This window comes from Lipotes vexillifer, unplaced genomic scaffold (genome assembly GCF_000442215.2).
Source record: "Lipotes vexillifer unplaced genomic scaffold, Lipotes_vexillifer_v1.1 scaffold335, whole genome shotgun sequence".
In the NCBI taxonomy this organism is placed as follows: domain Eukaryota; kingdom Metazoa; phylum Chordata; class Mammalia; order Artiodactyla; family Lipotidae; genus Lipotes; species Lipotes vexillifer.
Genome location: NW_006781329.1, coordinates 334,963 through 351,806, shown reverse-complemented (window position 1 = coordinate 351,806; position 16,844 = coordinate 334,963). Strand labels below are relative to the sequence as shown.

Below are 16,844 nucleotides of genomic sequence, written 5' to 3'. Positions count from 1 at the left end.
ATCGGGCGGGCGAGCGGCGGATCTAGTGTGTGGAAGCGGCCGCGGGCGGCGGGGGGCTGTTTTTGGGCGGGGTGGGCGCCCATGCTGTGGCCGGGGGCAGTGAGGAGGAGGAGGAGGAGCGGGCCGGCCGCGCTGCACTGAGGAAGGAGGTGGAGGAGGCGGCGGGAGTCCTCCCCCCCTCCCCTCCCGCCCCGCCGCCGCCGCCCGGGCTGTTCCTGTAAGGCGGGGAGACAATGAGTAAACTCTCCTTCCGAGCGCGGGCGCTGGACGCCGCCAAACCGCTGCCTATCTACCGCGGCAAGGACATGCCTGATCTCAACGACTGCGTCTCCATCAACCGGGCCGTGCCCCAGATGCCCACCGGGATGGAGAAGGAGGAGGAATCGGTAGGGACTCGAGTGTTTATTACCCCCCCTTCCCTCCTCCCCCCTCCCCTTTGTCAGTCGGGCTTCGCCATTCACAGAGCGCTTTACGCTCGCTGGAGGGCGCCGCAGCCGCTCTAACGCATGGGACCCTACGCCGGCGGAGTAGCGTAAACCCTCTCGGCCGGCGCAGCGCCCGCCCGCGGCCGCCATGTTGTTGCGTCCCAGTGTTGTGATTAGCTCGCAGCGCCGCTTACGCTGCCGTAAGGGGGCCTTGCCGTAAGCGGCGGCCCGGAATGGCGCAGGGGATGTTCTGGCCGCACTTGGCGTACGGCCTCTGTTTACCTTTTTTTTTTCCTTCCCCCGGCGCGGGATGCGAGGGATCCTTTAGCTAGGGAAGATTTCCCCCCCACTTTTAGATTTAGTTTTACATTGGGTTCTCTTTGAAATGACTTAACGGAAAGTAAAGCGCTTTCAAAACAAACATCATTTTCCTTCTAGCAAGGTAATCCTCGCTCCCCGGCCCGCGTTGGTGCAGCGGGATGGAGGTGGTGCAGCACTGCGGCGGGGGAGGGCGGGGGCCGCCACTACCAGCAGGATGTAGCACTAGAAAGCCGCTTATCGGCTAGCCCCGCTCCGTGGAGCGAGTTCGTTCGGCCTGCCTAGCCGGGACGGCGCCCGCTCAGTGCGCGGCTTTGGAAAGGGACCGGGGATGTTCAGCTGCGAGCCGCCGGCGCTGCGCTGTCCTCGCGCCGCGTTCCGGAGAATTGTCATGTGTGTGGGGGGTGTCTTTTAGAAGTTGAGGACCTACTGCATCGAAATTGACAGCTGCATTTTTGATAACAACAGCAGTTTAGGGCAAAAATGCTTTTTCCCCCTGATGGGTTAAATTTTGGATACGGTTGAATTTCACCTGGCTTGACAATGTTTATGACTCTGGAGTGGTGTTACTTGCGTGCGAAGTTCATAGTAACTGCAACCTCAAGAATTTCTTCAATGAACCTGTGGTCCCGCCTTATTGTCAACCCCGGGTGTGCGTGGATTGGTTCTCTTGCTTCTGTGACTGTCAAAAGAAGGCCTGAGGTTTCTGTGATTGGTTTTCTCTTTTGACTATTAATATTGCAGGAAATGCTTTTATGCTTTTGATTGGCTGCTCGAATTGTGACCTCATTATATTACCCTGTTATTACTACTTTCTGCTGTGATTGAATCACGTTTCTCGGTGTTTGTTTTTGAAAGCCTTGCACTTGCCGTAGGAAAAGTATGTCCTCAATATCAGATGAACATTCAACTTTTTAAAAAGTAAGCAAGATGAAAACCCAACATTTATGCTGAAGGTTTAGAGCTAAGTCAAATGTGAAAATCCTTTCTGTTTTTAAATAAAATTTATTTCTAGCTTAGCTCAATTTTCCATGGGAAAGATAATTAAAATAAGGAATAGTATGTACGAGAATTAATTTAATTGAGCTTTAAAAAGCACAACTTGGGATTCCACAAAGTTACATTTCTATTAATGTTATTTCCCAAAAAGAAAGGTGGCTAATGAGGCTTTTTAAAAAAATAATTTTATTTATTTATTTTTGGCTTATTTAATTAATTAATTTGTTTGTTGGGTCTTCGTTGCTGCACGGGGGCTTTCTCTAGTTGCCGCGAGCGGGGGCTACTCTTCGTTGCTGTGCGCTTGGTTCTCATTGCAGTGGGAGCACGGGCTCTAGGCGCGTGGGCTTCAGTAGTTTTGGCACACAGGCTCAGTAGTTGTGGCTCGCGGGCTCTAGAGCGCAGACTCAGTAGTTGTGGCGCACGGGCTTAGTTACTCCGCGGCATGTGGGATCTTCCTGGACCAGGGATCAAACCCGTGTCCCCTGCATGGGCAAGCATATTCTTATCCACTGCGCCACCAGGGAAGCTCATGAGTCTTAAAGTATCAATATTGTATGTAATTACTTAGACCCTATTATTTTGGTTTGGGAAGAACTTGAATCAAGAAACTTGTTCTAGAATGAATAGTTAGCCCCTGGAAGATATATTACTTTTTGCAAACAATGATTAGCAATGTACTTATTTATTGCTTTAGGTCCTTGGTCACGTAGGTCTTGGTATTTTATCTTAATTTAGAAGAAAACTTGGCAGTTTAGTTCCTGTTTTAATGATGCATTAAAAATAAATGCTTAACCCCCTTACAATTTTGTACTATAATACTAACCTTTTCAGTAAAACTTGTGATTTTCAATCTAGAGCATGGGTGCTAATTTTTATTATTTTCAGTAGCCTGCTTCAACTGCCCAATTTTAGGTAAGAAGAAATCCAAATTCTGATAGAACTAGAGTTGAAACTCAGGACTTCTGACTCTTTGTCCTGTCTTTTCTGCCTCTTTAATGTTACAAGTGAAGGTTTTTAAAATCAAAACTAAACAAACTCTGACAGTTAAGATTTATAGTCTAGAGTCTTTTGCTTTCCATAATGTCCAGTTGGGGTGTTTTTTTTTTTCTCTTTTAGTAGTGCATTGCCTTAACCACTCAGCCACTTCATCCCATTCGTTTTCTTTTTTAAAGTAACATATAGGTCAGAGGACTTGTGCTTTAATGAGTAACAGCCAATTCAGTTGTTCTGGTCGTATTTATAGGACCTATTAAACATAATTATTTGTTCTCTATATATTCTGCCTTGATAAACGGTTCTAAGCAGCAGTAAAATATAAATTTCATGAGTGTGTCACTTGAGTTGTGTTTCAATTTAACTTCCATTATCAAAATATTCTAATTAGTTCCCTTTGTAAGTATATTCTTTTTAATCACATAACTTGTTAAAAAACAACAACAAAAACCTTGGCTTATGGGTTTATAGTTGTTGCTTGGCATTTCTAAATCATCCACAGTATGTCCTCTTCCTGCTTGGTTGGCAGAATAATTTGACTTGATTTTATGAGCTTCATGGATCCACTGCCCCCATCTCACTATCCCCACACCCCGGCCATAAAATGAAGGACTGTCTCCGTGTAGCTATTGGACTATTATTAGACTTTGTTTACGTAGTCATAAACTCAGTTTTGAGTTACATTTTGATAATACCTAGGTGAGGTGGTCTAGGTGTCCTTTGGCACTGGAGCACTCTGTCATTGCTGGCCATATCATTCTCTTAGTTCTTCTCTTTTGGACACGAAAGCATACTTCTTTTCTTTCCTTTCCTTATTTTCATTGTATTTGCCTAAGGTCTGCCACTTGGCATCCTCTTATAACTCATTGTCTCTGGTGCTCCTCATGGCACTTGGTCTAGGTCAGATACTTTAGAGTTACCTAGAATCTGAACAGCCAGAAAGATCAGGTAATTGGTATTCTGCTACCTCCCCAGGAGTGTTGTATAATGATAGCTGATGATTTTAATAATATCTACCATTTTCTGAACACTTGTTGAGCTGCAGGTACTGTGCTAAGAACTTTACATATATTATTACATTTAATCCTCTTTCAAATCAACTTTTTGAGGTATAATCTGTATAAAACAAAACAGACCCATTTAAAGCATAGGGTTTAAAGAGTTCTGACGAATATGTATACCCATGGAAACATCATCACAATCAAGATATAGGAACATATCAAATACCCTAAAAATTCCCTTTTGCTTCTTTGCAAGTCTGTCCCTCCAGTAGTTCTAAGCCTTCTTTCACTACAGATTAGTTTTGTCTTTTTTAGAATTTCATATAAATGGAATCATACATACTTTTTTATGTCTGGCTTCTTTTGCTTAGTGTGATGCATTAAAGATTCATTTCTGTTGGGTATATTAGTCTATATACTGAATGCTGAATAACATTTCTGTGAGTTGATATACTATAATATATTCATCCATCCGTCTGTTGTTGGATGTTTGAGTTATTTCTAGTTTTTGGTTTTCATTTAATCTTTGTAACAGCCCTCAAGTTCCCACTGCTGGTAACTGACAGGGCTAGAATTGAAACTCTTGTCCTTTAGTGTAACAAAAACCCATTCTCATAACCACGGTGCTTCATATTGACTTCTTACAGAACCCCGAATTATCTTCTGAACTGTTATTAAGTTCATTAGTTTCTGTGAGTAATTTTTACCTTTTATAATTATGGGAACTTTAAAAAGTGATATTGATTTTATTGGAATATTAAATTATTAAGAAGTGTAGTTTTATCACTTAACTGTGTCTGACTTTTGCTCTAGGACTTTCAGATTTTTTTTGTCTTTTTTTTTCTTAGAAGTCTATCAACTTTGCTTCTCCGTATATTGGCATCATTATGTTTGAGTGTTTATGGTATCTTAAGTATGTAAGAAATTTGTGGTAAACTATCCATTTTATTTTTTAGATTTTCTCCTAATAGAATGTAATTTCTGTAAGGGCAAGGATCTTTGCATGTTTTGTTCATTAATATACTCCAGTTGCCCAGAACTGTGCCTTAACACGTAATATATGCTTGATAAATGTTTGTTGAGTGTTGGATGAGCTTCTACTTCTATACCAAGAGCTATGTTTTTGTGAAACTCTAGCTCTGTGTGTGTGTGTATGTGTATAATTCATTAGCGGAATTTGGTAAATTATTCTTCCAGATACTCTTTTCGGTTTCTTACTTTGGAACTATGTATACTTAAATACTAAATCCTTTTATTTCCTCTTGAGTCAGAGGCCTCTTTAAATGCAGAATTTCTTACACAGAGTATGGCTGCAGTATTGGTCTTTATCTTGCGTTAATTATTCCTCTCATAGGTGTATGTAGCTTTGCGTAAAATACCTCCTCACATTAGAGTGAGCCAGAATCTACATGAAGTATGTGATTCCGCTTGTTTTTAAAGTAAAAGACCATGATTGATTTGGATTGCCATTTCTCTGCTCATGTTAGTTGCCTGATTTTTGTCGTTATCTTAATATTTTAAGTGATATTTTGAATGATAGGGTCAGAATATATTCAGTCTTTCTACCATTTCAAAGTTATCTTTGGTACAAATATATTTCATGTTTCATAATAGAAGGGTTCTAGGATATAAAATACAATTTTGTAGATTGATATTGTGAAAACATTACACATTTATTATTTCATCAAAAGCAGATATTGGCCAGGTATCGTATAAGTGCCAGGCTTTATCTAAATAAGATATTGGAAAACTGATTAAAGGGGTTTGAATATCAAAAGTATTGTAAAGCTGTGTGCTGAAGTGTTGTTAGGATTAAAAGAAGCATATGATACAGATCTTGACTTCAGGGAACTTAAATGAGTCATTGGGGACTTAAATGAGTCATTGGGGTCAAAAACATATCTTGAAAGTTAGCAAAAAACTACCAGGTTAAGTCAACCTGACAGACATTTAAAAGAGCATTAGAAGGGCTTCCCTGGTGGCGCAGTGGTTGAGAATCTGCCTGCTAATGCAGGGGACACGGGTTCGAGCCCTGGTCTGGGAAGATCCCACATGCCGCGGAGCAACTAGGCCCGTGAGCCACAACTACTGAGCCTGCGCGTCTGGAGCCTGTGCTCCACAACAGGAGAGGCCGTGATAGTGAGAGGCCCACGCAACGCGATGAAGAGTGGCCCCCTCTTGCCACAACTAGAGAAAGCCCTCGCACAGAAACGAAGACCCAACACAGCCAAAAATAAATAAATAAATAAACAAATGTGGGGTTTAAAAAAAAAAAAAGCATTAGAAAAAGTTAGATGTCAATATAGTTGATAGGAATAAGAGTAAACTGTTGCTGGAATGTATAGAGAAGTCTTCTTGGAAAGAAATTTAGTAATTTGGGCTTTAAGGTTTGATTTTATAGTGTATGTTGAAGCAAATACTTGAGTACAAGAATATTTAAAGCAAGTTCTATGGATGTTAAGCAGACTAAAGGAAGGTTCTTCTGTGTTATATTTTTAATCTGTCCTTGTTTATTCTTTTTCCCCTGCTGATAGAAACTTCAGGACAGTAACACTGTTATTTCTGAGCACATTATTCTCTTAGCTCTTTCTCCTTTATTTGGACATGTAGATGGCTTTCACTTCTTTTCTTCCCCTTTCTTTGTTCCCTGCTATATCTTCAGCACTAGAAACTGTTTAGAACATAGACAGCACTATGTAAATATTTGGTGAATGAATGAATAAAAGTTGGGATGGAGATTAGATTTTTGAAAGAGGAGAATTACACCATATTTTAGATAGTTTTAAATGTTAGGTCCAGGAGTTTGTAGGAAGGTGTAGAACAAAGTACTGAGGTGTAAGTATGAAGTCTGTTTCTAGTTTTGGTTCTGTCCTTAAGTGCCCATATGATCTGGAAAAGTTTGCCTACCTTCTCTGAGCCTCACATTGATCATCACTACCATCACAGCTACCATTTATTGAGTGTATGTTAGTGAGTGTGTTGAGCATGTGCCAGGCATTTTATTAAACTCAGTAGGTGATTTAGAGCTCATTATAATGGTAGGATGTGTAGGTGCTATTATCTTTTTTCCAGAAGAAGAAACTGAAGCTTTAGAAATTAAGCAACTTGCCCAAGGTCACCCCTACCTATACCAGAACATGGGAGAGCCAGTATTTTAACTCATGCCCTGTGGGTGATTGACTCCAGTGCTCTCATCTTCACCATTGCTTCATCTGTAAAATGAGTGGGTTGAGAACTAGATGATATCTAAAGTTCATTACATCTCTTCTGTCCAATCATTTATTAGCCCATGGGCACGGAGCAGTCATTTTGTCTCAGGGAATGATGTTATGAAAGAAACTTTGTGGAGAATGCCTTTTGTAAACGTGTTCCTTTTTTTAAAAATGTAAAGGAATGGTTTATCTGTGGTCTTAAGTTTAGATTTCTTATGCATCAGTTCTTTAAAAATGAGGCCTAGGGCTTCCCTGGTGGCTCAGTGGTTGAGAATCTGCCTGCCAATGCAGGGGACATGGGTTCGAGCCCTGGTCTGGGAAGATCCCACATGCCGCGGAGCAACTGGGCCCATGAGCTACAACTACTGAGCCTGCACGTCTGGAGCCTGTGCTCCGCAACAAGAGAAGCCGCGATAGTGAGAGGCCCGCGCACCAGAATGAAGAGTGGCCCCCGCTTGCCACAACTGGAGAAAGCCCTTGCACAGAAATGAAGACCCAACACAGCCATAAATAAATAAATAAATAAATAAATAAATAAATAAATAAATAAATAAATAAATAAATAAATAAATTTAAATAAATAAATTTAAAACTCTTAAAAGAAAATGAGGCCTAAAGATATTTGACATGTGGGACCATTAGGTTGGTTTCAAGTAACAGAAACCAAATTTGATTTCTTTAAGGTTCCTGGGGGTTATCTCACAGACACCAAGGAAGGGTTGAACAGTCAAGGCTTGGCTAGCCAGGAACCAGGGCAGCTGTGGGCCCTTCAGCAGCAACTGACATTAATATCACTCAATTCTAGTAATTCTCTACTTTTGAGAAGTAGTGTAGCGTAGTGGTTAAGTGCATGTATTCTGGAGCCAGACTCTGTGGGTTTGAGTCCTCGGGCGGATTAATTTCATCTGTAAAATTTCATGGGGATTGTTGGGAAGATGAATTGTAGTGTGCTTGGAATAGTTTGTGACATGCAGCAAGCATTCAATAAATATTAGCTAATTATCATCACTGTTGTATTTCTTTTAGCTTCAAACTCCAGATTTCTTGCATAGCTCTAATCCAGAGGGCAGACTTTGGGGGAAATACCAAGAAGTAAGGGATGGAGACAGTGATCAGTTCTTTGATGATGCATTCTGAAGATGGGCATTAGGATAATCTCCTAAATCTCTGTTGAGATGTGGTTATCTTATATCAGAGTTTTTAACAAGTATCAAGATCAATGTCAGACACTTCTGAAGGCAAGAATTTTATAAAGTTACACTAAGGAATCTATTGAAATAATGCCCAGTTCATCTGTCAGAAGATGACTTTCATGTACTTGAATGTTATGTTTAACCACATTGTATTAAAGTTTCACACTATATCATGCAAAATAAACAAACCAACAAAGAAACAAAAACAAAGCCTTCCAGATTCCTGAGATAGAGGACATTATTGATTTAGCTTGTATCAGGTATCTATCTACTTCTAAGTCAAGGAACAGGGGAAGTTAGTGTACAAGTGCTGTTAAGGGCTACCCTCCTGAGAATGGGGCTTAGCTAGGGAGCTGTCCTGAGAGACCTACTACTGGTGGATATATAGCATCATTATTAGAAGTTACGAAGTTAGATTGGTTTAATCCGTGGTTTGACCCAAGGTGAATGTGTGTACTTAGTTGTGTTTTTGCAAACCTCAAATTTGTAAGGTGTTCTAATGAGATTAGAATATTTTGTATTATGGGGTTTTTTTGCGGTATGCGGGCCTCTCACTGTTGTGGCCTCTCCCGTTGCGGAGCACAGGCTCCGGACGCGCAGGCCCAGTGGCCATGGCTCATGGGCCCAGCCGCTCTGCAGCATGTGGGATCCTCCCAGACTGGGGCACGAACCCGCGTCCCCTGCATCGGCAGGCGGACCCTCAACCACTGCGCCACCAGGGAAGTCCCTGTATTATGTTTTTTAATGAAACTTGAATTAAGGACTGTAGAAGAAGTCTCCAAAATCCTTTTAAAGAAAGCAAATGTTCCACACTTACTAATATTCAGAGCAGTAAGGGATGAAATTTTCTGTGACTTCAAATAAATTATTTAACCTTCCTGGCCCTTAGTTTCCTCATTTATGAAATAGCGTTGGACTGAGAATTGGACTGAGTGATCTTTAAAGTACCTTTGGCTCTAAAAATTACTTGCTTCTTTGCATTCACATGTCTACTTACTGGGCATATTGTACAGAATGTAAATCAGATGAGAAGAACTAATAAATGAGAGACTGAACATTAGGAAGATATTAATAGGTAAAATTTAACTCTTTAACATTTAGACAGCATTGGGATGCTGTCTGTTTGGTTTAGAGTTCTTTTTTTATGAGGATCAGTTACGTTTACCCACTGTCTTGTACTATTTTTTCCTAGAGATCAGAGAGCAATCCACTCTGTGTGTTTTGGGTGTGATCAGTTCCCTTGCTTTCATGAAATTTTCACTATCTTTACTACTATTACTGATTGCTATAAATGTTTTGAATTTTGGTATACTTATAGCTCATAACATGAGTTTATTTTAATTTTCTAATATCTCATGTTTTTCACTTGAGGGGTGTGTGTGTATGGGTACGGTTATAGCATGACAGAGTAAGTACATGTGAGAGAATAGACATTTATTTTCTCACGTAGACCAGATGCCTTAAGGATGCTTTCATGTCTTTGTTTTATTCAGCACAGGCTGGATACCTACCCAGGCACTTACGTGATAGAAAGTTTGTAATACAGACATTGACCATGATCCTGGCACTGGGATTGAGTTTGATTGTATTACTAAATGTACAGCTGGGCATCTTATTTCATTTTAAGTAGAGGTGAAGTAGAGAAACAGTAATGGAAGCATAGGGCACAGCATGAGGAGGAAAGGATGATAGGTAGGAATAAGCCATGAAGCAGACCCATGTAGATAGCAGAAGGTCCATTATAATTATTTGATTTTTATCTTAAAACTGATTTTTTGCCTTGTCTACACTTAAATGGAACAGAACTTCAGATTTGCCTACTTCATTATGCATTACTGTTCTTTGTGGGATTAATACTGGAGGAAGAGGGCAGTCACTTCCAGATTCTCCCTACCACCATTTCCTTATATCTGCTTTTAGGTTTCTTTTTTCTCGTCAGCTAGTTTTACTTGCAGAGGAACGCAGAATGGAAGAGTCTGCCTGTCTGTTAGCTCTCTAACTCACATCCGTATCTTTGCTTTTCGCTTTCTTGCCTCCTTTTTTGTCGTTGTTGGCAGAAAAGCATGAGATTGTTGGTTGGGGAGTTGACAAGCAGCCCTAAACTGTACAGCTAATTTGATGAAGTTGTTGGAACTTTGAAATTGTGACGTAGGTTTCAATTTTGGCTTCTATCACTTTCCCTCTGGGCAAGATACATTACTTTATCTCTTTAAGTCACATTTCTTCATATGTTTAATGAGAAGTACCTCAAAAGGTAATTTTAAAGATTAACTTTTTTGTGAAGACTTAAGTCAGTGCCTTATACAGATGACTGCTATTTTTTTAATTATTAAAGACGATTTTCAGTTATACAGGATAATAAATGTGAAGGAATATAGAAGAGTAAAATATACAGAGTATCTTCATACATTACTCTGTGGTGTGGTTTCACGTTTTTCTCCTGCCAGTTAAATATATTTTTACAGCTTTCAGACATTAGCAAATCAGTATGTATATTTTGCTCCTTCTATCTGTGTTTCCTGGTAGAGCAGTTAACAATCAAATTGATTAAAAAAATGAAAGTCTTTAATAATTAGCAGCCAAGAGGACTAAATCTTCAGCTAATTCTCAGAGTAATAATTGAATCCTGAATAATTGCTAGTTAAATATTGTATTTGTTTTTAGAAGTTACTATTTTTTTTTAGATTAGTCATGGAGGAAACTCACGGAGATTTTAGTGATGAAAATCTGTTCAGTGGGAGGTGTACACTAGAGAATGAATGATGAGAGATATTCTAATATACCAATGAACCCTGGGATGAACACCTAAGTTTGGGAACTTTGGAAAGCAGACTACTGAAGAGGGTAATCTTGCCATTTGTTTGATCCTTGAGATGTTTCTAAACTGGGACATTTTTGACATTCAGTTCGTAGCTGGTTGAATGGACTGTCACAGGCATACCAGGATGTTTGTTACATCAGTCTTCTGCCCACTAATTCCTGGTAGCATTCCAATTGGAATAACCTCCAAATGTTCCCTCCCTCAAGTTTTCCCAATGTGGACTATTGCAGTTGATTTGAGAACCATTATCCAAGGCTTCTTAAATTTTTTTTGTGACTTGGACTCCTTTGGCAGTCTGTTGAAACTCCTCAGAATGATGTTTTAAATGCATAAAATCAACTAAACTAGTCATATTGAAATAAGGTATCAAAGTATTAAGACAACTTTTAATTTACGTGCTTTATTAACACATTAATAATAGGATCTAGAGTTGGATTTGATTATCTTTTCGAAGTAATGCTAAGTGTAAATATTTTGACAAGTGCAACCACTGTAACATGACAATGAAAAGGTTTGTGATTTCTGTTGCATTGCTAGGTCACAAGTATTGCTAATACTACTGTGGTCTGTTGCCTATGTTAATAATTGAAGGAAATGGTAAATTTGTTAGCAGTTAGTGAAATTAGAGAAATGATTATTTTATCACCCAAGTTCATGGGCCCCTCAATGCTTTCTGTGGATGTTTTGGGGAATATGACCTGAGGTTCAGAACCCCTCAAGAGTTTCTGTTGCCTAAATGGCAGTTCTATTTCTGTGTCATCCTTGTCCCCAAAATATAGTCAGGCTACGGATTTTATCCCCATCATTATAAAGGAGATGCTACTATAAACAGAATTTTTTTTAATGTTTAAGACATTTTCTAGCTTTTTAAAATTGAAAAGTAGTAGGCCCACATGATTTAAAGATAAAAACCTTATAGCAGAAACTAACATACATAAAAAGTAAGTGTCCTTCCCTAACGTCCCCAGACACTCTACAGAGGCAGCTATTGGTAGCATTGTGTGCATGTGCGTGCGTTAGAAAATTTCTAAACAAATGCTTTTTACTTGGTAAAGTAGACACATTTTTCTCTTGTTGTATTCATTTTATAAGTGAGTAATATGTGACCTTAGAGTTAATTTTTTAATCTAGAGTCATAAAGTCAGGTAATTTTTTTTTTTTTTTTTTTTTTTTTTTTTTTTTGTTTTTTTGTTTGTTTTTCTGTTTTTGCGGTACGCGGGCCTCTCACTGCTGTGGCCTCTCCCGTTGCGGAGCACAGGCTCCGGACGCGCAGGCTCAGTGGCCATGGCTCACGGGCCCAGCCGCTCCGCGGCATGTGGGATCCTCCCAGACCGGGGCACGAACCCCTGTCCCCTGCATCGGCAGGCGGACTCTCAACCACTGCACCACCAGGGAAGCCCGAGTCAGGTAATTTTGATTTTAAATTTCTTCTCCTTAAAATCTCTCAGGAATTGAGAATTGGCATATTGTAGTTTTCTGTTGGATTGTTTGCAGTTTGGTTATCAGACCTTAACTTGTTATTCCCATGTGGGAATTTGGTTGGTAGTACGCCTTGCATTGTACATAGTAAGGCTTTTATTTATTTTCCTATATATAAAGTATGTTAAAGTCAGATTAACTATTGATTAAGTAACTTGTCAGTGTGTGTTTTCTCTAACAATTATTTACAGTTTTGAATAGCATCCTAGGTCAGAAGAGCAACAATAGGATACCCTTTTGAAGAAAGCTGTCTTATTTCAGGTATCACTTCGGTAAGGTGGATCTTTCGTACAGATTGCACCCTGTCAGACTTTCACTGTAGTCGTCTGTGATGTTTATTCATTTAGTAAATAGCTCCATGAACACAGGAACTGTGTGTGTGTTACCTTTGTGTCGATCATCCAGTACAGTGAATGACATATGGCAGTTGCTCACTAAATATTTGCTGACAGAATGAACAACGTCTGCTTTGTACTTGAGATACAGAAAGGGATAAGATGTGCTACCTGTCTTCAGCTTGTAGTTCCCCCGAAAAGAGTACACAGATAACTCCATGTGAGGTTTAGTGTGTTATGTGGAAGATAAAAATGATATTGTGGAAATTTGTGTCACAAAGGACATGATTTGAATTGGAGTAGTATATATGAATTTAAGTAATAGCTAATTGAGTATAATACATTATTTAAGTAATTTTTACAAATTAGTTTTGAAATTATTTCCATATGCCAGAATGCCATGAGTTTTTAAAGATTAATGTCATTACTTTTCATTTTGAGAAGTGTGTGACGCCCAGGAGAGTTGTTAGAGGGTTGAAAGAATTTTTGTGGTCTCATGTTAGTTCACCTCTTAGGACAGGCAAACTCGTGTTAAGAATAGTGCCTGTTTAAAGAGTTCTGGGGAAAAGGAAACTTTGTGTTATGGAGAATGGCCTAAAGAAACAGTGCTGCTTGATTATTACACAGACAGTGTACAGATTTACTTCCTTTGGTTTAAAGCACAGGGGCCACTTTCCATAAAGAAAGTACTATACTAGGAAGAAGATTGTCTATACATTATAGGTGCTTTGATAAGTAGTAGTTACCCTTCAGCCTTATTTGAAATAGCTCAACCATCTTAGCAGAAGTCATCAGGGCTTTCAAAATACCTCAAGAAAAAAAAATGCAAAAGGTTTAGGTCAGTGATTTTCAAATTTCGGCATGCCTCAGAATCACCTGGAACACTGATCAACTGGGCTCCATTCCCAGAGTGTAGGGTTCAGTAGGTGCAGAATGGGGCCCACGGAATTTGCATTATTAACAATTCCCAGGTGATCCTAATGCTGCTTGTCCAGTGACCCCACTTTGGGAACCACCAATTTAAGAGGGAGAATAGTTGTTCTCATCTTGGCCACACATCACATTATCTGGGATGCTTTTGTAAAGTACAAGTGTAGGCTTTCCCCTAGGTTTACCAATCAAATCACAATTTATGGGTGATTCTGATTCTAGATAGGAAAAAAGGATTAGTATCTGTGCCTATGATCCCTGCCTTTCTGCCTTGCCATTTTACCACTCCTTTCAGGGTTTCTTCTCTTGTGCTCTCATTCATTGGCTTTCAGACTTTTTTGACTGTAACTGTGTGTGTGTGTGTACCCCAAATAAAGTACAGCTTGACACACATATACTAATATACAGTTTTTTAAAGATTAATGTCATTACTTTTCATATTGAGAAGTGTGTGACGCCCAGGAGAGTTGTTAGAGGGTTGAAAGAACTTTTGTAGGTTTTATTTTTTGTAGTAGTTATGTTCTATAAAGTTGCCATGTACAATGAAGTAGCGAATATTGAACCATTGCTCCTCGACTCCTTTTAGCCTCTGGTCACAATACTTCATCAGGCAATCAATGCATAACCTTGCATTATATATGTTTCTGTTAAAGATACTTTTATGTGTTGTTGATTTATTGACATTGAACTCAGAGCCAGCAGCACTATAGCTCATGCCTGAATGAAGCTTGTCTAACACATATTTTCTCTGTAAGGCACATTACAGCCTTCTCCTGCTTGGAAACATTAGACAGCACCTCACTGTATTTGGGGGAGAGGCGTGTAAACAATGATATCTTCGAAAAACCCCACAAAAATGTGAAAAGCATGGCACTAAATAGAATGTTAAAAGGACACATGTTTACAGTATGAGAGCTGAAGCAGGAAGTCAGAGGCATTGCCTTGTTTGACTTCAGCTGGGAGCCCGTGGACCAGTGGGGCGACTCAGATTCTTTGCCACTGCATATTCTGTGAATGACTGTGAAATCAACGTATTGATTTTGGGGTCACAGATAAACTTTAACTAGTAGGTGAATTTGCAGGAATGGAATTTGTGAGCCAGTGAGGATTGGCTGTACATATTTTTTCCCTTTTCATTTCTGTTTTGTTAAATGAGCTACTCTGTTGATTTCATTTCATGATTCACTAGTGGTTCAACCCACAGTTTGAAAAACACTGCTGTAACTCAGCAACAAAGATTATGTATTATTTACTCCTTATGTAATGATAAAATAGTAAGTGATATTAAACTCTCTCTCCATGTGTACACACACACTCTCTTCTTTCATTTAGAGACCGTAGGGTTTAATCTTGATAATAGGGAGTTAGGCTTTTGGAGGTACATCATCAGGTTTGTCTTTGTAAAAGGTCAGTATTGTCAGATGGATCGTGGAGGGCGGCACATGGGTGGTAGCAGCAGTGGGGGCGGTGGCGGCAGTGTCAGAAGACTAGAGACAAAGCCAGCTATGAGGCCAGTGCACTGGAAATGGGATTTCTAGCTGTGTGTTTTCAGCAGATTTGTGATAGAGTAAAAACAATTTCGATGCCTCATGAATTAAGAGATTTCAGTTGTCTTAATTTTATATCAGGGTTTCTTAACTAATGTCTCTGGTACCTAGATAGACTTAATGGGGTCTGAGAACTTATTGAATTTTTTTTTTTAACCACAGTTTTATATGTATGTCTTCTCCTTCTCTCCAATCACCAGTTATAATGGACTAAATGACTCAGAGGAAGTTAAGAATCTCTTTTTAATAGATAATACAGATTTTTTTCATTGTTAAGCCTTATTTTATATGAATCACAAAGTTCTAAATATTCTGAGATGTCTAAGGAGGTATTTAAAAAGCCCTATATTGAGTTTATACTGTTGTGAAATGCAGAATTTTATTCACGGATTCTTGGAGTTTTTACATGGAAACCCATCATCGAAGAATATAAATGTATTGATTATAAAGGAAGAATCTTTGTTTTAAGCACTGAAGTAAAGTGTATTGTTTGGCTGTATTGCAGTGGAATTGTGTTTAGAAACAATAACAATTAAGAGTTGCCTAACTTGTTCACTTTCTACTGTTAGGACATTAATACAGCACAGTAAGGTACTCATTCTGTAGATCCAGTTTTTTCATCCAAATGGATATCTAATTGTCCAAACACCATTTTTTAAGAAATTATTTGTCCCTGATTTGAGATGCGACTTTCCTCATATTTGAATTTTCTTAGGCATTTGGGTTTATTTCTTAACTTTCTAATTTGTTTCATTGTGCACAAAGTTTATTGTCTTTAATCATTTCATTATCTTTATCATTTAAAAAATAATCTGATAGGGCTAGTCACTTCTCCCATTCTTTTTTTTTTTTTTTTTTTTTTTTCCGGTACGCGGGCCTCTCACTGTTGTGGCCTCTTCCATTGCGGAACGCAGGCTCAGCGGCCGTGGCTCACGGGCCCAGCCACTCCGCGGCATGTGGGATCTTCCCGGACCGGGGCACGAACCCGTGTCCCCTGCATCGGCAGGCGGACTCGCAACCACTGCGCCACCAGGGAAGCCCACTTCTACCATTCTTATTGCTCTCCTTTTGCAGAGTGTTTCTTATCATTGTTGCTTATTTTTCCATATGAATTTATAATTATTTTGTCTAACTCCAGAAAAAAAATGTTGGTGTTTTTATTGGAATTCACCATACATTTATAAATTAGCTTGTAGGGAACTGACATCTTTGTGATGTTGACTTCCTATCCAGGAACATGGTTTGTCGCTTCATTTGTCGAAGTCTAACTGATTATCATTCAGGAGCATTTTTCTTATACTGGTTTTGTGCATTTTTGTTTAAGCATATTCCTAGGAATTTTATCTCTTTGGTTGCTGTTGTAAATCTAATCGCCTATTCCATTATACCTTATAACTTGTTATTGCTTGTGTTTTAAAAAGCTGTTGACTTCTATATGTTAATTTTATATCTTGTGACTTTATTATTTAATTATTGGTACTTGTTTTTGAATTGCTTCTCTTGGGTTATTGAAATATAGATATCACTTGCTTATAGAGGTAGTTTACCTCTTCTTTTCCAAATAGTATACCTCTAATTGCCAGACAGAAGG

The 16,844-nt window shown here is 39.2% G+C and overlaps 1 protein-coding gene across 1 annotated transcript in view; it reads left to right on the top strand.

Moving 5' to 3' along the window:
• The first annotated feature begins 206 nt into the window (after window positions 1-206).
• The window catches only part of EPC2 (enhancer of polycomb 2), a 109,634-nt gene continuing 92,996 nt past the window's right edge, over window positions 207-16,844 (top strand). The window contains exon 1 of the mRNA XM_007454549.1: window positions 207-386. Coding sequence (XP_007454611.1) covers window positions 234-386 — 153 coding nt within the window. The 5' untranslated portion in view covers window positions 207-233. The remainder of the gene's footprint in view (window positions 387-16,844) is intronic.